Raw genomic sequence first — 25,265 nt, 5'->3', positions numbered from 1 at the left:
GGTATCCCCACACGGAGGTAATCAGCCAATCTCCTCTCAGGCGGTCCCCATATAGAAGGTTAGAACACAAAAGACTCCCATAGTGCAGTAGGCTTGAAACATTTATTGAAAAACCATCAAAATTACTACTTACAGAAAAAACAGTGTCCACAGACCCACAAGCATAAAACTGCAGAGAACGATCATGGGTGTACCAAGATGGCGGCTGCCATCCGTACCAGAAATGACGTCACCATGCTTCCGTCCTTTTGGCGACTGCCATCCGTTTGGATGGAAGCATGGTGATGTCATTTCCAGTACGGACGGCAGTTGCCATCTTGATACAGGGAGAATAAGTTGGAATAAGAGAGTAAGAAGGGCTTTCAGTCCCATTGTTAACTTTGTTGACCTTCTCTGGACTCTGTTCAGTTCCTGCACATCTTTCCTGAGGAATGGTGACCAGAACTGGACAGCATACTCACGATGCGGCTGAGCCAAAGTTTTATAAAGCGTCAGGATTATAGTTATAGCTCTTGAGTGAATATTTTATGCATGCTAATATTCTGCTAGCTTTGCTTACTACAGCTTGACATTGCATGCCATTGCAGAGTCTGTCATCTACTAGGACCCCCCAGATCTTTTTCCATCTTGGATTCCCCCAGAGGTTTTCCTCCTTGCAAGTAACTTGCATTCCTATTTTTAGTCCCTAAGTGCATTACTATACATTTTTTTAACATTTAAACTCATTTGCCTTGTAGTTGCCCATCCCTTTATTTTTTTTTAGGTCCTCTTATAAAGTTTCTATGTCCTGCTGTGAAGTTATTGCCCTACTTAGCTTTGTATCATCAGCGAACACTGAGGTTGCGGTATTTATACCAACCTTTATATCATTTATGAAAAAATTAAACAGAATTGGTCCCAGGACAGAGTCTTGGGGTACCCCACTTAACACATCAGACCAGTCTGTGCACACTATTTATCACCACCCTTTGGATACACCCCTGTAACCAGTTTTCTATCCAAGAACAAACATTATAGTCCATGCCTACAAACCTCAGTTTGTAAATTAAGCGTTCATGGGGAACTTTATCGGATGCTTTTGCAAAATACAGATACACCACCAGCTTTCCTTTATCTAGCTGGCAGCTCACATCCTTGTAGAATGTTAGATTGGTTTGGCCTTTCATAAATTCAAGCTTACTACTAATGATACTGTTTTCATCAACAAATTCTTGGATAGAGTCCCTTTTCCTCTCCAATAGTTTACATACTATTGATGTTAGACTGACTGGTCTGTAGTGTGACAGTACTAAAAATTTTACTGGACTTTAATAAGTTTTATCTTCCCAAAGAAAAATATCACACTCTTCACAATCACGCCTTATTCATGTATCCGTTTTTTGGCAAAACCTATATTTGTTAGTAACTATCTTCAAGGATAAAGCGCACACAGGTCAAAATTAGAACTAAAATATCTGATGAGCACCTTGAGAATTCATTGAGAATTGCTACTACATCCATCGAACCAGATATTGATGCGTTAATTTATCAAAAAGAGTGTCAAATATTGCACTCATTTTATGTCGAGCTCTTTTATTTTTATAAAAAAAGAATAAAAAAAAAAATGAAGTTTTATTACTCAGGTACATTATTTATATCACTGATTAACTTGTGATCTGCCCAACTTTTTCTACTCATCAGCTATCCTTTTTTATAGTGTATTTTATGTGTGGCCCAAGACCTTTTCTTTCAGTGTGGTCCAGGAAAGTCAAAAGTTAAATCTTTAACTGCCCATATGATCAACTCGGCCCGTCTTTGCATCCTGGTGCACTGGCTTGACACTCGCCCTCCAACTGTGCGAGAATGTGGTTCATTAGGCTGAATAAGAAAGAAGAGGTGGATGAATTGATTCATATCTCTCTGGACAGAATATCCTCCTTTACGAAAACCTGAGCATGCTGGATTCACTATAAAACCCACTACATCTTAAAACATCATGTCATAACAGGAGTGCAATTAGGATAAGAGCTTGACCCAGGAGGCCTTGTGTATACGGGTGAAGAGGCGGCATTCAGAATGACCTGATGATGGTGTAGAAAGCGGAGGAACTACACTATATTGCCAAAAGTATTGGGACACCTGCCTTTACATGCACATGAACTTTAATGGCATCCCAGTCTTAGTCCATAGGGTTCAGTATTGAGTTAGCCCACCCTTTACAGCTATAACAACTTCAACTCTTCTGGGAAGGCTGTCCACAAGGTTTAGGAGTATGTCTATGAGAATGTTTGACCATTCTTCCAGAAGCGCAATTTTGAGGTAAGGCACTAGTGTCGAACGAGAATCCCTAGCTCACAGTCTCCATTCTAATTCACCCAAAAGGTGTTCTGTCGGGTTGAGGTCAGGACTCCGTGCAAGTCAGTCATGTTCCTCCACCCCAAACTCGCTCATCCAAGTTTTTCTTTGTGAATTGGTGCGCAGTCATGTTGGAACAGGAAGGTGCCATCCCCAAACTGTTCCCACAAGGTTGGGAGCATGAAATTGTCCAAAATGTCTTGGTATGCTGACACCTTAAGAGTTCCCTTTACTGAAACGAAGGGGCCAAGCCCAACCCCAACCGCTGAAAAACAACCCCACACCATAATCTCCCCTCCACCAAACTTTACACTTGGCACAAAGCAGTCAGGCAAGTATCGTTCTCCTGGCAGTCGCCAAACCCAGACACATCCATCGGATTGCCAGACAGAGAAGCAAGATTTGTCACTCCAGAGAACACGTTTTCACTGCATAGGAGTATAAGGTGAAGAGCATGTTACACTGCTATGCTGTTTAAAGTGCCAGGAAAACACTGTGAGCTTTGGAGCTCCGCTGGTCTACCTCCAGGGGAAATCAACCTAGGCATGAATTTTCCTTTGTGAACATGGTAGCTACCCCACAATACCTAGTTACACAGACCATGAAAAATTAATGTACAAAAATTATTGGGTAAATCCACATGTGCTTTTTTTTCACCACTATTTTCCTTTTTACTGACCTTTCAAAATAACAAGTGCAATAATATAGTTGGATAAACCATCTAGTTGAGAATAACACTTTTTAATACTTAAATTGTATGACAAATTATAGCGATCTAAACATCAGACCAAGAAGAGGAACATCTGAGCAAGACAGAGGGCTTTGGCTCAAAAAATAGGGACAGTCCCACTAAATAAGATGAATATCAGTTGTGAGGTTTGGTTGAGAAGAACATGACTCTCTACCTGTACATGTACGGTTACTTGCAAAATATTAACCATTATATAAGCTGAACAAAAACTAAATGTATGTAAAGGCAAAGCTTTATATTTTTTATTTTTATTTGTCCTGGTGTTCCTTGTTCCTGAGACAGAATGTGAGTGGAAATGCAAAATATTAGATTTGGCACTTAGAGCAAGACAATGAGATTTATTATAAATTTGGCACAAATGTTCTGGTGACATTTGTCTAAATTTGGAATTAGCCTCACTTCAGGGAGATTTCCCCTTATTTCCTGTAGTGTTTTAAAGGACAGGATTGACAAGATTGAAAATATCCCTTGGAGTATAGAAACTACAAGAAATAACGTATACTTTAATTTCTGCTTTAAACAGATTAACTGAAGAAGATACAAATTATATCTTTGTATGTTTGCACAGAATAGGAAATGCTGAAAACCCTGTCTTTTTTAGCCGTGTTTGGAGATTTTCCTCCATTTCCTGTCTTGGAGACAAAAAAGAAGCAAGAGAGAGTCTCTCCATAATGAGATGAAAACAACTCTTAGTATTTGTTTTGGTAACAACTCAAAATTTTGGATTATACCAAAACTTTTTATACAAATACTTTGGCTTTGGGTATAATTTTATAGAAAGGAACTACATAAACATTGACTATATGTGCATATACCAGTGTACCAAATCAGCTTTAAGTGGTTTGTGCTGGTATGACATAACCCATAAAATGAGGATCTTCTACAATCAGCTACTTGTGGTAATACTTTTCTAATTGCAGATAGGCTACAAGAACCATCGGCCTCATTTACAGGCCAAAGTTCACCTAAATATTTAAATAGATATAATTTTATACGGTCTTTTGGTACCGACACTTTATAACTACACTATGATCGCATCTACTATTATATATAAAGTTCATTCAGTAAGTTAATGATCACATGCTCATTACACAGGAGCATGGTCAGGAAAAGGAAGCAGACTGCACTGCTTTTATTCTAGTGTGCTTGTGCACAGAAGCGTGCACTCTAGTCTATACAATTTGCAGGGATACAATGTGCAGAGAAGGCACAGCAAGGTGAAAGACTTCAGTTTGATCTTTTTTTTATGTCATGATCTATAAAATGTTTAGCCAGAGTTAACACTTATAAATATATAGTATCATTTACAGTACATTATACAGTATATAAATGTGTATTTTTTTAAACCTTAATTATTTGTAGTTGGGTACTTTTTTCTTTTTTTTAACTTTCCATCGCTCATTCTGTGTGTGTTTAGAGCATTACTGACCTCCTTAAATATTTATAAATCTTACAGCTGATCTCATGAGAGGCAAGGCACAGGTCACATGTCATCTTTTGTAATTTAAAGCCGCAGGGCTAAAAGCATTTGCACAGGCTTAAAGTACCCAATCCTGACCTGACCAAAAGAGAGGGAATTGAAGCAGACCTTCCTGAATCCCCTCCAAGCGTTAGGATGATGGTGATGATGATGGCTGGCTTACTATGTAATTTATGGCCTGTGCTTGCAAACATATAGTTTTGTAACCCCTCTGGAAATGAATGTTACAGTGCCACCTTGTGACCACCTGACTGAAACTTTGTTAGTTATTACTTAGAGTATCAAACATTTCTTATTGCAGGAATCTTTTCATGATATTTAGGAATTAATATTAATCTCTAGTCTGATAATAAAAGCAAATTTTGTTGTTATGTTTGTAATATTTCAAGCATTTTAAAGCAAACTATTGCATAGTTGACGATATTTTAACATTTCTTGGGGCACAGAGCCAGTGTGCAGCTGACCAGTGACAATACTGACTTGGTTTGCTACAGCATAGTGCAATCTACATAGGGAATGCTGAGTGGACACGGCAGTTTCTTACTGAGATTAGGATTGTGCCACATCCTCTTTTCACAAACCATGTTAATCCTTTCTATCACCCCAATAAATGACCTTAAAGAAAACCTGTAATGAGATAAATATGGGGGCCACCATTGCTGGTGACTTTCTGAAAATGCGGTTTGCCTGGTTGTCTGGCTTCAGTGCACAAAAACCAGCATGAAGATAATCAGGTCAGAGCTCCTGACCAGTATACTTGTTCCAAGCCAGTTTCGCAAGTATTGAAATCACTGGATCATTTACAGAAGGAGTGAGCAGCAACGCCAACAATTTCAAAGTACACATTTCCTTTAAATTAAACATATGTTTATAAAAATATGTGGGTTGCCATTACAGACCTTCATCTGAAATCAATAGTCGCCTGGCTATTATGCTGACTTTAGGATAGTTAAAGGATGATCTACCTACTTTTTCAGGTCCATGACACAAAAGGGCCATTGTGATTACCAAGAAATTAAATTAAAAGAAGTAAAGCCAAAGCTTTTTTGCCTGTATTTCTAATATGGATCACAGAAGTGCAGTTCATTCTGTACTGCTGTTACCCATTTTCAGCTGACAGAGGGCTAAAGCCCACTGTTGGCTGACATCACAGAGCCAGTCCAGGCAGAGAGCTGATCCATATTGTCCACCTAGTGACTGAAGATCTCAGTCTCAGTCCCGTGAAGACTGAGATTAAGCTCTCCAGTCACTTTTGCAGCAGCTGTTTTCTTATTCCAGGTCAGAATCCTGTGCAATGTCCTTTTGTCTCTTTCGGTCAGTTGACCATGTCGACCATGGTTATTTATGCTCATTAGATGATGTTTTTCTTGAAACTGTATATGCCGTCATAACATTTGATACTGTACCTCACGATACTGCATATAAATTGGCAACTTCAGTCACAGATGCCCCAGCTAAGCGGGCACCAACAATTTGCCCTCTTTGAAGCTCAGTAAGCTCTGACACGACTCCGTCTTACTAGCAGTGCACGCAGTGAATGATGAGAGTGAGTTCTCCCAACAGCTTGGTCTCTTATCTCATAGCGGAAGCAAAAGAATGTTACATCACTTCCGCTTTCAACATGAAACTTGTCGTCACTTTCACCCCTGAAAATCATGTAGTGTTTCCTTTTTTTCCTAACCCCTGTATTGCTTTCCTTTACAGGGAATATAGATTGTGTTTGCAATCTTAGCTACCGAATTCTAAAAACAAAAATGCATATAAATATTTTGTAATTTCATAGTACTCTGGGCTCCTTTTTCCTGTTACCAAACTAGGTTTGCTTCATTTGCTGTAAAATGCCTTCTTTTACAGAGTTCAATAGCTTAAGCATGCTTAAATGAGTTAGAGCAGCGATTCATCCCTGTCGTCATCCCTGCCTGCCATGTACAAAGAGAGGGCTAAAATAAAATGTTCTAGAGATGGAACCTGAAGGCAAATAACTTTAGCTGCTTTTTTTCCAAAACCTGTATTGTACCTTTATATTAAATGTTTATTTGTAAACAAGTGGCCTTAGGCCACCTACTTCCTTGATCCATACATTTGTTTAGTCTGGCTTTTGTTGTATCTGATTGCGCTACACAATTGATGGGTGCTAGCAGCCAGAATAGGAAGGCAGACTCTTTTCATTCCAGATGGTTCCTGTGGGAGTTCTTCGACTTTCAATGCAGCCATATCAAAACAAATCTCAGGTTCTCTGGCACATTCCCTGTCATTAATTCTACAGGGTGGTGAGCACTACTTGTACCATCCAGCAAATATATTATTTATCTCAGATCTGTAAGGCTGCTGCCTGGTTTTTGGTCCACACCATAACCAAATTTTATAGGAAGGACATGACTTCATTGGTGGATGGTAGTTTTGGACCTAAAGCCCTGCAAGGGATAGTGTGAATTATCGCACTACTCTTTAAGGGTTGCAAGGGCATAAAAAAAACAAGCAGTGGGCAAGGACACCAAAAAAAAAAGTCCTGTATTCTCCAATGAACACTAGCAAAAATTTTCTCTAGTAGTTAATTTTAGGACACCACTCCATTTCCTTTGGAGGAATTTTTTTCTTGTTGCTACAGTTTTGTAATGGAAGATGCAACACTTTGAGATGTATGTTCCATTTTCACAAAATACAGAAGAATGCAAAGCATTGGTGGGAACTGAGCCTTTTGTATTTCAGCTGATCTCATTGGGCCTGCATTGCGTGTTATGGTCCACCATAAATGAGATCAAATATGTAAGCAGCCACAGTTTGACAAGAACAGTACTTGTTTTACCTACAGTTGTTTTCTCATAACAGCTCAACTACAATAAAAAGAAAAACTAGCACTAACATACATCATGGCGTATTATAAACAGGTTGAATAATACAAGATATCACAAAATGCACCTAACACAGTTTCCAACTTGGACAACTTTACAAAACAATAGTGCAATGAAAATATATTATTATACAGGATTTATATATAGCGCCAACAGTTTGCTCAGTGCTTTACAATATAATGGGAGACAATACAGCAACAATACAGTTCAATACAAGAGGGATAGGAGGGCCCTGCTCCTCAGAGCTTACCATATATCAAACTCTTATGTGTCACCACAGATTAAAAAAATAAAACAAAGGAGTCCAAATATGAAGCCAAAAACTGTAAATTCAGTGGCCCTTTGATTATGAGGGAAAGGACAGATGTGGATACCGAACTTCTTAATGATGAACCACACAGCACATTGGTGTTCAACAAAGGGAGGCTTACTAGAATCATATGACCCCCAATTAAGTTTGGTCAACCAGCACTTGTGTATCAATCCAAGATATCCAGCTTTCCTCAAAATCACATGTTAAAGGATGGTACTGCTGCGTTATATCAGATCGCTGTGCGTATATACTCAGTTGGACATAATATCATGAAAAAGCAAAACCCAGGCTCTTCATAGTGTAATCCTGATTAAAACACCAGTTTAATATGGTAAATGCACTTACAATGAAAAGATGACAATCAGGCACTTCATATCATATAAACAACTCATGTTCCAGAATCCAAGATGGCCACTGTGGGATCATGTATGCATAGTGGCATATGTTCCATCTGTGCCCATAAAGGAGAACTTAACCCTTGAAAATTACAACAACCAGCACCTTTTAGAAATGTTTAGTAATAGCAATCTATAAACAAATACTTACAGATTGCAGGCGTTTTTTTTTTACCATTTGTTCGTTCCAAGTGTCCTCACAGTCGCCATTTTCATTATTGGCAAAGTAGTCCATCTCCCTTTAGTTCCTGGATCTCTGGGTCTGCCTCCTGAAACACGACAATGCTTGAGGGAGAAGGCACAGCCGAAGCAGCCTTCCCAGTATGCACCTATACTTGTTGGCATTTTATTTTGTCTTGCAGCTGTGGCCATGAAGACTCAGTTTAGATGCACATTGTCTTTCAGAGAACTCTCTAGAGGTTCATTTTGCCTGTATCTCACTGGCACAATGGAATAGTGAAGCTTTTTTTTTTGGGGGGGGGGGGGGGGGGAGTCTAGCTTTTTTTTTTTTATTCCATATATTCCTGGTATGTGCCTTCAATGCTGTATGACCCAATCACAGTGAGAACCTCCAGCTGTCAATAAATTTAATGTGATATTTCTTGTAGTTGCAGTATTTTGTCAATGCACTGTTTGGGCACACACAAAAACATCCAACTGCACTCCCTATGCTTAAAGAGATACATTGTACACAACATTACCACCAGGCAGAACATTCCATTAGACATGGGAAAGGTGTGAGACAATTTTTTTTATGTAATTAAACTGCAGCACCTAATAGCTATGGTCAGTATCTCTGTTTAGTGCAAATATTTGACCTCATGCCACCAGGGCTAAGACAAGTCAAAAAGCTTTGATTGCTTTTCATGTCCACACAACGGACATTCACCCACTATTTAACCTGGTGACTGTGATCATTGTCACATAAAGTGAAGGGACACCCAAAATGTTACAGTACAGAGCAAGAGGTGATAAAAAAATCCTATGATATGAACACCTACGACAGCTCTCTAAAATGAGAATTTGTTCACTTTAGAGATTTCTTTTCAATTTCCATTGTGTCTCCGAGTCAGGGATAGAAGGGAAATCGCCAGAGGTGGACACAAGCTGCAAAAAATATCCAGACAGGGTAGGGAAGGGTTAAAATTTCTTAAAATCTTAATAAAAAGTTTTGACTTTAGATATATTTTAATTTATTTCTGTAAAGGCCAGGTGCTGGAGGAAGAAAATTATCTTTTTTTTTTCTTCTACCGTAAAAGTGAACTTCTCTTATAAATGCTATTAGGGTGGTAGGAAAGGTAATTGGCCCATCAGGAATGAGAGACTGACCTCATCTGTGACTTCCTTGACCCCTCTTTCTATGTTGCTGGCACCATGCATGTAAAAGTCGACTGCTAGCCAAACACGTTGTTTATCAGTGGAAGGGTTCTCAAGGACCTTGTAGATGTATAAACTCCTTTACTGAAAAATTTACATACTCAAAGTGGCTAAAAACTGAGCAGCATTGAAAGAACTATGGAATTGCTGATCCAGTGACTCTATGGGTAGTAATACAGAAATCTGGACTTCACCATAACTTCAGTTTTTGCAGTCTTGTTCAGAGTCTATAGTATTTGAAACCAAAGATGGCCAAGCAACTAGCTTTTTCAGAAGTAAAATGCTTCCATTGTATTTCCTGATGGTCCACTGGGAGCCGGTGCACTCTTTATGTGCATGTGATCCAGCAGTCATTGAACAACGGAGATCACAAACAAAATACAGAGAGCCAGTCAGAGTTATTCTGTGCCTTCTGATCTCTGTGAACCAATCACAGAAATTACAAGTGCAAACACAAACTGTAAACAATCCATCCCCTTCTGCCTCTGCTGTCGATTGCATCTATCTAACGCCTGCTACAGACAGCAACAATGCTAGCACCACACTGTCTACAGCACTCACACCATTCACAGACACTAAGGGAAAAACCAGAGAGAGATCTGATGCTGTAAAGAGAGAGAGCCAAGCAGCCATGGTATTGTGATGGGCAGGGTGCCATGCGACAGGTAACGAGGATTTGTTTCTTGCAGATCATGTTAACATGGAGGTGTGTGGTATCGTTGTGATCATGTATACAGTATGTTTTGGTTGATTCTTTTGCATAGAAATTGTTGTAGGTTGACTGGGGGGTCTATGGGGTGCCTTTCATTTTTTTTTATATATATATATATATATATATATATATATATATAAAATTAATTTGGGCATAGTGTTGTATGACCAAGTAATTGTCAGTAACACTATCACACACAATGAATCATCTTTGCGCAGCACTTTACAACACATAAACCATCATATATGGTAAGCTGGCTAACTGTTGTATAAATCCTGTATAATATTAATAATAATAATATTGTGGTTTAAAAAGGACAATTTGCTGAATAGACATGTAGGTTTTTATTTTGCAAGAATATTCCTGTATTGTATATTGTATGTTTTAGTATATGTATGTCTGGGTGTAGTGCCTCTTTTCATCTTCTTTGTACCACTGGTCTTTACTGAAATTCACTCTGAGTTGTTGGGTTATTCCATTCAGATGTTACATTACTACCTAATGACAGTGACTGGGGAAAGGAAAGGTCGAACAGGGAAGCACGCTACCTTTACTGGCGTGGTGAACGTAACACTTCTTGTTTACTTTTTATAGCAGTGCTGCTTTTCTTTGAAATATGAGTAAGTAGCATTCATTTGTATTTGGTTAGTGTAGCCAAACCTAGAAAAACTGTTCCGTGAAATTAAAATGTGTTTTTGTACTTAGGAAATATTTTGCCCACCAAAGTATATGAAAATCGTTTTTTAATTTGGATGTAGTCAGGAGGCTGACATATATATATATATATATATATATATATATATATATATATATATATATATATATTAGGTCCATATATATTTGGCACAGTTTGTTTTTTTCAGGTATTTACAAAAATATATTCAAGATGTAGTTCTATAATGGATATGGGCTGAAAGTGCACACTCTCAGGCTTAATTTGAGGGTATATACCAATTGGAGGAAGGGTTTAAGAGTAGCCATCCCCCCTTTTTCAAGGGACCAAAAGTAATTGAACAATTGAATATAATCATAAAAAAATGTTCATTTGTAATACTTTGTTGAGAATCCTTTACTGGCAATGTTGAGAATTTTTTACTGGCAATGATTGCCTGAAGTCTGGAACCCATGGACATTACCAAAGACTGGGTTTCCTCCATTCTGATGTCTTGCCAGGCTCTAACTGCAGCTGTCTTCAGTTGTTCTTTGTGGGTCTTTTTGCCTTTTAGTTTTGCCTTCAGCAAGTGAAATGCATGCTCAATTGGGTTGAGATCAGGTGATTGACTCGGCCATTGTAGAATATTCCACGTCTTTTCCTTCAAAAGCTCCTGGGTTGCTTTTGCAGTGTGTTTTGGATCATTGTCCATCTGTACTGTGAAGCGCCGTCCAATCAACTTTGCTGCATTTAGCTGAATCTGGGCAGACAGTATATTTCTAAACACAGCAGAATTCAACCAGCTGCTTCTGTCACATCATCAGTAAACACCAATGACCCAGTGCCACTGGAAGCCATTCATGCCCATGCCATCACACTACCTCCACCATGTTTTACAGATGACGTTGTGTGCTTTGAATCATGAGCTGTTCCAAGCCTGCTCCACACTTTTTTCTTCCTGTCATTCTGGTACAGATTAATCTTTCATCCGTCCAAAGAATGCTTTTCCAGAACTGGTCTGGATTTTTTAGATGTTTTTTTGGTAAAGTCTAACCTGGCTTTTCTATTTTTCAGGCTTATGAATGGTTTGTATCTTGTGGTGAACACTCTGTATTTGCTCTCGTGAAGTTTTCTCTTGGTTGTAGACTTTGACAATGTTACGCCCACCTCCTGGAGAGTGTTCTTCACTTGTCTGGATCTTGTGAATAGGTTTTTCTTTACCATAAAGAGAATCCTGCGATCATCCACCACTGTTGTCTTCTGTGGATGTCCATGCCTTTTTATGTTGCTGAGCTCACCAGTGCGTTCTTCTTTCCTCAGAATGTACCAAACTGTTGATTTGGCCACTCCTAATGTTGCTGCTATCTCTCTGATGGATGTGTTTCATTTTTCAAGCCTTACAGTGGCCTGTTTCACTTGCATGTACAGCTCCTTTGAACGCATGATGTAGGTTGACAGCAATAGATTCAAAATGCAAATACCACACTTAGAATCAACTCCAGACCTTTTACCTGCTTAATTGATGAAGAAATAACGAAGTAGCCCAAACCTGGCCATAAAACAGCTTTTTATTCAATTATCCAATTACTTTTGTCCCTTGAAAAAGGGGGGGTGGCTACTCTTAAGAGCTGTAATTCCTAAACGCTTCCTCTAATTTGGATGTACATACCCTCAAATTAAACCTGAGAGTGTGCACTCTCAGCCAATATCCATGATATAACTGTAGCTTGAATATGTTTTGGTAAATACCTGAAAAAAAATTAAATTGTGCCTTTGTCCAAACATATATGGACCTAACTGTATACATATGTCTTAACCCCACCCTAATCTCCCAGCGCCTGATCACATGTTGCATTATAAGTGTCTGTTCTTGAATTATAAGAATCTGTTTGTAACCACCCACTGTCAGCCTGATTTCCACTCTGAATGGGAACTTATAATAATAATAATAACTTTAAATAGTCATACTCTATTTCAACCATGGTACAGTATGTAAACTGTGTTTAAGACCCCTTTAAATGATAATTATGAACACATTAGCGGGCTTAAAATAGATTTTTCACCATCTTTTTTTCTGGATCTGTGATGTCCACAGTTTTCAAATTAAAATATGGCTTATAAGCAAACCTCAATCCCTTGACCCATTAGGGTAATGCAAGACAGGCAGGAGTTTGAATCTTTTGAAGATTAAGTATTTTTCATGAAATATTAACATGTTTACATATGTTTTGGTACATAAATTTTGTTACTTGCAAACACACAAACAGATTTTAAGACCTCATGCACACGGAGTTTTTGCAGCCACTTTTAGGTTCCATGCACACTGGGCGTTTCAATAATGCTGGTAGCGTTAGTTGTGTAAAGTCACGTTAAAAACTAGAGGTTTTCAGCATTTTTTTGCATGTTTGCATTAGTGTTTAGTCACGTTTTTCGCGTTTGCATTTTTTACACACACGCCCAAAATTTTGCTCTAAAAAAAGTAAAAAAACACTGTTTTTTCGCGTTTTACCGCATTTACCAGGGTTTTTCCAGCCAATAAACGCCCCTGCAAAAAAAGACTAATTTAAGCCTATGTGTGCATGGACACATAGGATAACATGCTGGAGAGTTTACTGACTGTAGAAAAAAACCTGCAAAAGCCAAAAACAGCTGTTGTAAACATGTCCAGTGTGCTTGAGGACTTCGGGTGTATTTGTTTTTGTTTTTTTTATACTGCTTCTAAATGCCTCTCCATGTTATCCTATGTGTCCATGCACACATAGACTTTTAGGAGCTTTAAGTGGCAGGGACTTTTACCAGCAGGAAAAAAACCCCAGGGCTAGTGTGTCCAGGAGCAGCAGCTTTTTGGCAGAGAGAACACTTGTCACATGTTAACACTAGGTGCATTTAGTGCTTGAATAAATATTAAATAATTATTCTGTCCAATGTAATGAATTAATGCCCAAGTGCTTGATGCCTTTAAACGTGTCCATACGCTTGTAAAAGGCCTAATTGTAATGTGAAAGATCTAGATGTATCAATAATATAGTGAGTTTTAATTTTTATATGCCAACCCTTATAATGTGAATCTTTATCCTGGCTATTAGTGTGGGTGTTGATCAGATTAGGTTGTTTAATTTTGTTTAAGGAATAGCTTAGAAATACAGTAGTTGTGACCAGGATTCAGGAATGTGAAAGTGATTAAAATCTAATTGTGGTATAGAACAATCCTGTGAAAGTAATGTCGTGCGCTACTTGTAATTGTAACGTGTTTTGTGTGGCTGGGAGAAATAGATAGCGAAAAGTATATTGCTACAGAGACACGTATATGTACACTATATTATGCTGCAGGTGTAGAATTGTCTCTGGGAAGGACAAATGACTTGGGTAAGGTCACACTGTGCAGCATGTGAGCTTTATTCTTTCAGTTCACAGTCCAGTGCTTTGGCACAATCCCATTATTCCAAAACACATTTTCACTTGCAGGAGCAAACATTGGTGACATGCAATATTTATTGTAAAATTACTGAGATTTTTTTTTTTTTAAATGAAAAGTTTTAATATTAATGACATTAATGTGACATATAGAGTGTTATTTAATATACACCAATTTCAATGTCCTTTGAAAATGTGTTTAAAAAAAAAAGACAAAATTGAGTCTACATATGTCTGAACCCCATTGCAGAAATTGGTGCATTTCACAGTGATACAATTTCACAGGCATAACCAACAACCACTCTTTCTTGTATATGGCAGTGTCAAAGTATTGGTGGACAGATTGCACTGATGTTTGACAATAGACAAAGCTATCAACAACATAGTCCAAAGACATTCTGGTAGGTTAATTGGATCCTGTCTAAATTGGCCCTAATATGTGTATGTATGAATGTGAGTTAGTGACCTTAGATTGTATTCCCCTTGAGGGTTAGGGACTGATGGGAATGTACTATATATATGTAAAGCGCTGCGTAAATTGACGGCGCTATATAAGTACCTGAAATAAATAGTCCCATGATAATATACCTTCCCCCAGAAGAATATATACCCGCTCCAACTAGTAGCTCCCCTAGTAGGATATTTTCCCCAAGTACCATACCTGGTTTCAAACACTGTACACCCTCTGGGTCACATGTCAACACTTCTACTTTCTGGAAGTGTACTTTAAGTCCCAGCCTCTGACTGGTAGCTACAGTATATCAGCCAGAGAGTAAATGCTCCCTGCAGTCTAAACATACATACGTAACCCCCTAGCTTCCACCCATGGCACCTAGGCAATGGTGCTGTGACGATGCACCTTCTCATAAGAAGATGGTCTTGCACTGTGCTGACGCATCTAGTGGTATGATCTCTGCAGAAGGTTGGTGACAACCAATCTACAGTATGGAAGTCAAGGGAAGTATATTTACTTTTTTCTTCACTTCTTTTCATGTTAATGCTTCTATTTTTATGGAGGAGGGGGCACTAATTTTTAAGCAGACCTTGATTATTAGTGCAATGTCCGATTTAAGGTGGGAGAAGGCAGGGGGAACAGTATTGGAACAGAAGAATAGCTTGGGGAAAAGAGACCTGAGTGGGCCACTCCAACTCCTCTGCTCATAGTTGTTCCCCTGGAGCCAGATCTAGTGCCATAGACTATTTTCTGTGAAAAAGCTGTATAGTTCAGATACCATACAACTTCTAGCATAAAATTTAGATTTGAAGGGCAATACTTGACATGCCATTCATACAGAATGTGATTTTACCCACATTTCCTATAGAAAGGTTTGTTTTGACAGCTTGGTGTGGTTGATTGTGTGAACATCATTACATTTTAGATTGCGCTTTATTTTGTTTTTGAAGAGGGGACAGGCTATCATTTTTCTATCATTTTATGATAAGTCTTTCTTATGGTAGTCTTTAGTGAGAAAAATAGAAAATGCACATTACACTACATGTAAAAGTAAATGCAAACACATTCACACGCGTGCATATCTTACTGTCAGTGGAGAGTCATAAAGCCTGGGTGTTACCCAATCCAGCCATTTTCTGCTGGATCATGTATCTGGTATGTCATGTTAATGTACCTAAAGAATTATGCTCAGCACACACAATTCTACATGACACTGCATTGTTTTCAGATCCTCAGGTATTATCTAATATTAAATTACGTATGCATGAATAAATAGCATAATATGTATGTATTTACCACAGTAACTGGCATAGGGGAAGGTTAATGTGCGCATAGATAATGTCTTTAATTAACTGTATTGGGCAATGTTTGATTCAATCCTTATCATTGTCAGTTTTTTTAGACGGTTTGGGCTGCATGTAAATGTGGAGAAAAAAATAAATAAATATTGAAACAAAATTTCAGATACTGATTGTTTTTACATGTGGAAACCACATTGAAAAATTGCGGTAAAACATTTTTCCGGATAGTGGAACTTATGTGCCTGGTCACACCGGGTGCGACTTGCCATGCATGCGAGTTGCAAATTGCATGGCAAGACGCACCCTATTGTCGGCAATTAAAGTGGTCATATCGGTGCAATTCTGACTTGGTCAGAGCCGCACCAATTTCTATAGTAGTGCATGTACTACTTCAGGGGCAAATTGCATAGACAACTGTATCTTGCAAGCAGCAGATCTTGCAAGTCACACCTCAAGTCGGAATGACATCCAACTTTGAAACTGTGCGACTTCACTGGAAGTCACGTAATTTAAAAGTCAGATCGGTGTGATCAGGGTGTAAGATGTAGGGAACAATTACTTTTTCATATACAGTAAGTCCCCTGCTTACGAACAAGTTCCATTCCATTCTGGGAGTTCATTTGTAAGTCTAATTTGTTTGTAAGTCCAACAAAGTAAGAGTTATAATATTTTTCACACAAATAATGCATAAAAAACAAACACAAGAAATAATGTAAAGAAAGGAGGTTTAATCTTGCAGTACCTTGAAAAGTACAGTAGTACAGTACAAGAGCTGACATACAGGGGTGACCAGACAAGACTGCTGCTTTTATGCTTGTTTCCAGACATCCTAGGCTTGAAATCAACACTGTACTTCTGTACACTATACTATACAGCAGCCTTTCTCAACCAGAGTGCCCAGGCACCCTGGGGTGCTTTGAGGTTTCTTCAGGGGTGCCTTGGCAAAATGTCTAAAAGTTGCCCAAAACTTGTATACAAGCCAGCGGGTGGAAGAAGCCTGACCTTTAGTTACACAAAGCCACAGGTCTTCGTTGTGCACCATTGCAGCCTTCTAGCCTTCGGCATCCTGACAAACAATGACACAGCATCCTTGTTTGACCCTCCCCTGCATCCTCTCCGTCAGCACTGGGGTCACATTAGCTCAGTGATGGAGAAAAACTGAGGGAGAAGAGAAACATTGGCATACTAGTCAGGATCAGTGTGCAAAAGTGTATTTCCTTTGGAAGAATAAATCGCCTCTAGCATTGGGTGTCCTACATGTGTGGATGCTGTTGCATTTTATTAAACTATTAGAATAGTTTTTTACATTTTAGAATGGGGTACCTCAGGACTGTCCATAATTATAGAGGGTGCCTTAAAATTGTCCATATATTCAAAGGGTGTCTTGACTGAAAAAAGGTTGAGAAGCACTGCTAAACTGTAAAGTACACAGCAGAACAACCGTTTGTGGCAGAGGGTGCACACAGTTGACAATGTCCGGCAGAAACGTGAGCTACTTTCGTGATTTGGCATGTGAATGCTTGTTCGCATCTTTGAAAGTTCGCAACTCGAATATTCGTAAGTTGAGGACTTACTGTATTGCCACCTGGAGTGGGGAAACACTCTATTCAGTTAATAAAAATACATAATTTAAATAAAAACTATTTTGTTTGTATAGTTACCTTTTTTTTTTTTTTTGCACGATTTTAGTTGAAGAAACTAAAATTTCACATACAGCAAGAAATCCAGATGAGGACAAAATACTTTCTCATTGAACTATATATAAGCAGCATTACTGTTATCAAACCTCCAGAGAACTGCAGGTTATATAATGTCTGTACCTTTGTATCCATAACACAGTTGATTCTGGCTATTACAGTGTGCAGTCCCATACAGTGCATTTTATGTCGCACACAAACAGTTCCCCAAAGGAGCTCTATTGGTTTGAACACAGGCAACTTTCCAGGCTGGCTTGACGTGAGAAAAACGGCATGTTCATCAGCATTGCCTACCTGTGTGTGAAATGATGCTCTGTGAAAATACCAGTTTCAGCAATGCGGCGGCAGCTGCTGACATGTAAACCCTGCTGTGGACAGTAAGTGGTGCTTACTACCTAGAAATTACACTGGCATAGCAGTGCATGGAGAAGGCAAGAACCACATAAGAGGACATATTCCCTGACCTCTGATTGTACTTCAATTTTAACCATTTCATGACAACAGAGTGACGGCAGAGGATAACGGTATGTCTGATACTTTTCAGTAATGCTATAGATCTGTCAAAACACAGACTGCTTTATAAATCTGAAATATTTGTGCTTTGACATTCATATACAGTATAGCAATTTTCAGATCCAACTCCTTGCTGCAATAGCGACAGACAGCATTGTATGCGTTTCTTTTATAGATGGTTATTTATTTGTGTGACTGATTCATTGGATGTTTTCAGTACCCTTCTGTGTGACATCTGTATCTGACTGGATTTAAAGACTAATAGGAGCTGATATTTATAGAAAGAATGTACATCTTTTTGTGCGTTTTAAGAAGTGAACTTTGTGTTTACCTGTTTTCTTTTTTTTCTCACACATACACATTTAGTTAGTGATCTTCTGAAATATGTATATGGCTATTAGGCATCTTAAGTTAATGTTTGTTTTAAATAGAGCAGAGAAGGGGTAACCACTTGCCCTCCAGAGGATTTACCCCCCTTCCTGACCAGGCTATTTTTTGAGATACGATGCTGCGTTACTTTAACTGGCAATTGCGCGACCATGCAACACTGTACATGAATTACAGTTATGTCCTTTTTTCCCACAAATAGAGCTTTCTTTCAGTGATATTTGATCACCTGTGTGTTTTTTTATTTTTTTGTGCTATAAACAAAAAAAGACTGACAATTTTGAAAAAAAAATGTATAACTTTTTGCTATAAAACATCCAGTAAAAAAAATTAGAAAATCAAATTTCGTAATACATTTAGGCTAAAATGTATGTAAATCCCAATACATGTAAATTAATTGGTGTACGTGAAAGTTATAGCATCTACAAATGGGGGTATATATACTGGAATTTTTATATATTTTTTGCATACTAGTAATGGCTGCGATCAGCGACATATAGCGGAACTGCAGTGGGCATTCTGACACTAAGTGGAAACTGACTAACTGCCACTCACATCCCAATGACACTAATAAAAAGCACTGACACTGTACTAATGACACTGGGCAGGAAGGGGTTAACCTCTGGGGTGATCAAAGGGTTAACAGTGTGCTGTTTAACATATTGTGCTGTGTGTGTTTTACTAGGGAAACCTACTACTGTGTATTTCTCTGCTGTACAGAGAAATACACAGAAGCATGTTACTACTGGCAGGAAAGAGACCTATATTGTTTACACACAGGTCTCTCCCCTGTCATGTTACTCGGCGATCGATGGGTGCCAGTAGGGTAGCGCGCACACCTGCCCTACCCGGATATGCCAATCATATATATATACGTAATTTTGCGCAACTCTACCACGCTGTAGCAGTATTTCTACTATAGGGCAGCGGGAATGCTGTTAAAACCCTAGGAGTCAGGTTTTTTCTTTGATTTTTGCATTTCTTTTCCTGCTGGGGAGATTTTTTCTGACATTTCCTGCCCTTGATTCAAAACTGGAAATGAGAGGAAATCTCTCCAACAGAATAGTTCAAGAGAATTGCCATCTTAACCCCTTCACGCCTAAGGGTAAAACAAATCTAAATGCCTAAGCACAATTTCGCAACGTTGATGTGTTAGTAAAACTGTACATATCATCACAGCTATTTTGTACATCCAGGTGAATTATACCTTGTTTTTTTCAGGACAATTTGGGCTTTCATTTGGTGGTAAATGGTAATGGATATCTCCTGTTTTTTTTTCTTATCAAAGGAAGACTGGCCCAAAATAGTAAAACAAAATATTTTTTTTTATTTAGTTGTGTGTTTCTTGTTACTACCATAACCTACCTCGATAGAACAACCCAAAATACATTTTCCAGCTCTTGACGATTGCATCTATACCATACAGTTGTGTCCAAAATTATTCAACCCCCACTGAAATTGAGTGTTTTGGCCAGTTTGACATTGCTTTTGATCATTCAGTCATCTTGCTTACATTTACATTAAAGAGGCACTTGTAGGTCAGACAAATATAACATAACAGTTATAATGAAATAACCACAAATGTCTTTTCTGTGCTCACAGCATTATCAGTTTTATTCAACCCCCAAGTGACATTCAATCTTAGTACTTAGTACAGCATCCTTTTACAGTTATAACAGCTTTTAAACGTGAAGCATAGCTTGACACAAGTGTCTTGCAGCGATCTACGGGTATCTTCGCCCATTCTTCATGGGCAAAGGCCTCCAGTTCAGTCACATTCTTAGGCTTGCGCACTGCAACTGCTTTCTTTAAGTCCCACCAGAGGTTCTCAATCGGATTTAAGTCTGGTGACTGCGATGGCCACTCCAAAATGTTCCAGCCTTTCCTCTGCAACCATGCTCTAGTGGACTTGGAGGTATGCTTGGGATCATTGTCCTGTTGAAAGGTCCAACGTCTCCCAAGCCTCAGGTGTGTGACGGACTGCATCACGTTTCCATCCAATATCTCCTGGTACTGAAGAGAATTCATGGTACCTTGCACACGCTGAAGCTTCCCTGTACCTGCAGAAGCAAAACAGCCCCAAAGCATGATTGACCCTCCACCATGCTTCACAGTAGGCAAGGTGTTCTTTTCATCATAGGCCTTGTTCTTCCTCCTCCAAACATAGCGTTGATCCATGGGCCCAAACAGTTCTAATTTTGTTTCATCAGTCCACAGAACACTATCCCACAACTTTTGTGGTTTGTCCACATGGCTTTTGGCATACTGCAGTCGACTCTTCTTATTCTTTGGAGACAGCAAGGGGGTACGCCTGGGAGTTCTGGCACGGAGGCCTTCATTACGCAGTGTGCGTCTTATTGTCTGGGCTGAAACTTCTGTACCCACATCTGACAAATCTTTTCTCAGTTCCTCAGCAGTCACACGGGGACTTCTCTCCACTCTACGCTTCAGGTAGCGCACAGCAGTCGAAGTCAGCATCTTCTTTCTGCCACGACCAGGTAGCGTTTCAACAGTGCCCTTTGCCTTGAATTTGCGAATGATGCTTCCTAAGGTGTCTCTTGGTATGTTTAACATCTTTGCAATCTTCTTATAGCCATTGCCCTTCCTGTGAAGAGAAATCACCTCTTCTCTTGTCTTCCTGGACCATTCTCTTGCCTTCACCATGTTTGTAACCACACCAGTAAATGTCTAGAAGGAGCTGAGTATCACAGTCATTTTAAAGCTGCCTAATTGGTGCTTATTATGCTTGATTGCTGCTCGGTGACATCCACAGGTGTTTTCAATACCTGATGGAAAGCACCTGTATGAACCTCTGTTCTTCAGAGTGGTAGTCTTTAAGGGGTTGAATAATTGTGGCAATGAAGAAACCACATAAGAACCATTTACTACTGTATTACATAAACAATTGATGTCATTTTAGTTGCATTTGGGTAGTTACAACGTCCTTGTAGGATTTGATTCTGAATACAATTCCAAATGTACACTATAGTCCCTAAACCCCTTTACAGCATTGGGGGTTGAATAATTTTGGACACAACTGTATATGTGTATGTTATTTGTTGTTTGTACCCATACTACAGCCCAGAAAAAATAGTGCACGTTTTATTTTTGTCTTTTTTTTTTTTTTTTTTTTTTTTTTTACTTAAAACATAATGACACTGACACCAAAATTTTTTTTAAATCGTGACTTTTGACCCAAACACTAACCCTGGCACTGAACTAGATCAAACCTTCATCTAGGTATTTTTCTTTTTTTTTTTTAATATTTATTTATCCCTTTTTTTTTTTTTTTATCAACGCGATCATGTGACCCGGAATTGGGAGTCCCGGGTTCCGATCATTAGAACGGGCCCCAGTGCTCTCGGTGACACCGTGTAGCGTGCTCCCAGCACAAAGACAGGTACGCAAATATGCGGCCTCATGGAAAAAAGCCCAGTTCTGTGAGGCCGCATATTTTTGTTACGTCGGCGTCAAGGGGATAAAGTGGTTGTGAAGGCTGGAGGTTTTTACCTTATGTGTGCAGCTCCCCCCAAAACAAATGCACAGAGCAGGTAAGTATGACATGTTTGTCATTTAAAAAAAGAATTTAATATCACTTTAAAGAGTTGTCACAGGAACAGTTGTCCCCTTTGGAGGATTTTCACCTCTTGCTCCAAAGATTTGGATTTCCCACTTTCTGTCTTGATGACAACAGTCACCAAGACAAGTAAAGTGGGTAAATCCCACTGCAGAAACAAAGATAACAATAAAAATTTAACTTGTAATCAATCCAAAATGCAAAAAAGTTGCCTCTACATACATCTTAACTTCTTGCTAACTGCAGATAGCCGAATGATGGCTACACTGCGGCCGGCTAGTTCTGGGAGGGCGTCATATGACGTCCTCCCAGAATGCGCTCTCCTGCGCGCCCCCGGCGATCTCCATGATCGCTGTGTCCTACGGACACAGCTGATCACATGATGTGGTAAAAGGCCAATCGCAGCGGCCTTTTACCACGTGATCAGACATGTCCAATGAAACGCTGATCAACCGGAAATGCACTTTCCTCACGCTGTCAGAGCGCGAGGAAAGTACTGCCGAGAACCAGCAGTTCTCAGAGCAGGGATCGGCACCGATCATCAGGGCACTGATGATCAGTGCCCTGATGATTGGTGCCCAGCAGTGCCACCCCCCAGTTCTGCCCACCTGTGCCCAGCAGTGCCGCTCAGCAGTGCCACCTACCTGTGCCCAGCAGTGCCACCTACCTGTGCCCAGCAGTGCCACCCACATGTGCCCACCAGTGCCATCCACCAGTGCCCATCAATGCAGTGCTGCCAGTCAGTACCACCAGTCAGTGCCCAGCGGTTGTGCCAGTCAGTGCCCAGCAGTTGCGCCAGTCAATGCCTTGCAGTGCTGCCAGTGCCCAACAGTAATGCCAGTCAGTGCCACCAATCAGTGCTGTCTATCAGTACCCATCATAAGTGCCGCCTATTAGTGCCGCCTATCCGTGACACCTCATTAGTGCTACCTATCAGTGCCGCCTATCCGTGCCCTTCAGTGCTGCCTATCAGTGCTGCCTCATCAACGCACATCAGTGAGGGAGAAAAATTACCTGTTTGAAAAATTTTATAATAGAAACAACGAAAAATTAGCTTTTTTTTTTATAAAATTTTTTAAACATTTTTTGTTTATAGCGCAAAAAGTAAAGCGCCCAGCAGCGATTAAATACCACCAAAAGAAAGCTCTAGTTGAGAGAAAAAAATTATAAAAATTTCATATGGGTACTATCTTGCATTACCGCGCAATTGTCAATCAAAGTGCGACAGCGCTGAAAGCTGAAAATTGGCCTGGTAAAGAAGGGGGTATAAGTGCCCAGTAGGCAAGTGGTTAATAATGACCACTATATTTCTCCCAGATTCCACCTGCCAAAACCTAGTTCAAGTAACACTTTGGGGCAAAGTTATCGATTTACCTACCATTATGCTGTTACTTCCCAACTGAATACCTGTGATAAGATTTACCACCTTTTCAAATATCAGTGCAAGTGTCACTCACCTAATCAAAGCACTTTCACTAGAGTTCACCCAACATCCCCTTTAGCAACAGGAAATCAGAATCTCAGTAACATTTGCAGCTGCTGAATGCTTAAAATTTTTTCACATTCGTTTTATCAGTGGTTTGCCAATAGGTGATTTGCCTATGGAGACTAGCCACACTCACTCCATGCACACTAGCATTTTTTAAGCCCAAAATATGCTGGAAAAAACTCGATTAAAAAATGCTAGTTTTTAGTAGCATTTAGATGTGTTTAGGAGTGTTAGAGTTTTATTGTCATTTTTACAGCACATGTAGGGAACAACAAAGGCTAGAAAAAAGCTGTTAGGAGCGTTTTAAGAGCATTCAGCGTTTTTTGTGCTGGAAAAACGCTCCCAAAAACTCTACAAAAACTTTTTTTTTTCTGTTCCTCAATGGCGAAGCTTGAAAATATGCTACTAGCCTAAAATAGCGTGCATGGATACATAAGATAACGCTATTTAGCTTCTAAGAGCAGAAAAAAAAACTGATAGCTTCTAGGAGCTTGAAATAATGCTAGTGTGCATGGTGCAATGTGAAGAAAGACTTCAGCATCAATACACATCACTTATTTTAATATGAAACAGTGTAATGTTGGCTTAGAACAATAGGCTGGTGCTTGGCAATTTGCTTTCTTATTCAGTTTGTATAAAGGCCCATAGAATGTCGGCCTGGCATGGAGCTCTTGGTATTCTTTGAGGAATGGTGAATGGAGCATACATCTCCTCTGTCCCTGCAGTGCATTTTAACACATGCAGCACTGTGGTTCTCAGGCTTTGGTTTTAATATATAACTACTGTATACAATATACCACAGTAAGTACACCTCATCCATGTCCACTGCTTTTGTTAAACACATCCAAGAAGTGGAGCTTGAGAATGCACAGATAACATTTGTGGCTGTTTTGCAGTCTGCAATTTATTATATTTTTTGTTAGACTTTGGCTCACAAAAGATTGCAGCTTTGTATCAATTATACCTCACATGACTAAAGGCCGTTTTTCTTATATTCCCACAGAACTGAACTCTATCAGTCCTTATTTGGAAGAATGAAACATCTAGATGATGAAAAGTCTTTGTAATTACAGTTGGAGTCATCGTGCCATATTTCTTTTTTAGGAACCCTGAGTCTTGATGGAATCACCCTATGCAGTTTTATAGTCTGCACATTAAAATGTTTGGATATAGTTTTGGAATCTATGGAGAGAGTTTTGGAAAGAGAACCAATTTCATCCTTGGGTATTTTTGGATAAAATGATGGTTCTTGCTCTTTTGTATGAAATTAAGATATTAAAGACATTTTATGATGTACTTTTTGTACTACCAAGATTAAGCATGAAACCTGACACATTTACATACATAAATGATCATTTTACTATTGAATCTGCAACAATTTTTAAAGTGTATCTAAGTTCAAAATTTAAAATCATATATTCATTTCCACACTGAATTTCAATTATTTCTAGCCTATTTGTTTTATTACAAAGGTGCTTGAAGTCTGAAAAATCCCATACATTTATTTCCTTGAATACAGTGGCACATGCACTATGCCCTGTTACTGCTTGTGTCACACATTTCACAG

General features: G+C 39.1%; 1 protein-coding gene across 1 annotated transcript in view; it reads left to right on the top strand.

Annotated features, from left to right (window-relative positions):
* The window catches only part of LOC149465171 (protein AATF-like), an 82,362-nt gene extending 57,368 nt beyond the window's left edge, over window positions 1–24,994 (top strand). The window contains exon 4 of the mRNA XM_089673601.1: window positions 24,702–24,994. Coding sequence (XP_089529727.1) covers window positions 24,702–24,765 — 64 coding nt within the window. The 3' untranslated portion in view covers window positions 24,766–24,994. The remainder of the gene's footprint in view (window positions 1–24,701) is intronic.
* Window positions 24,995–25,265: the final 271 nt, after the last annotated feature.

This window comes from Staurois parvus, unplaced genomic scaffold, assembly GCF_062004578.1.
Source record: "Staurois parvus isolate SC_StPar_1 unplaced genomic scaffold, SC_StPar_1.0 ptg000142l, whole genome shotgun sequence".
In the NCBI taxonomy this organism is placed as follows: domain Eukaryota; kingdom Metazoa; phylum Chordata; class Amphibia; order Anura; family Ranidae; genus Staurois; species Staurois parvus.
This window is presented reverse-complemented; position numbering and strand designations above follow the sequence as displayed.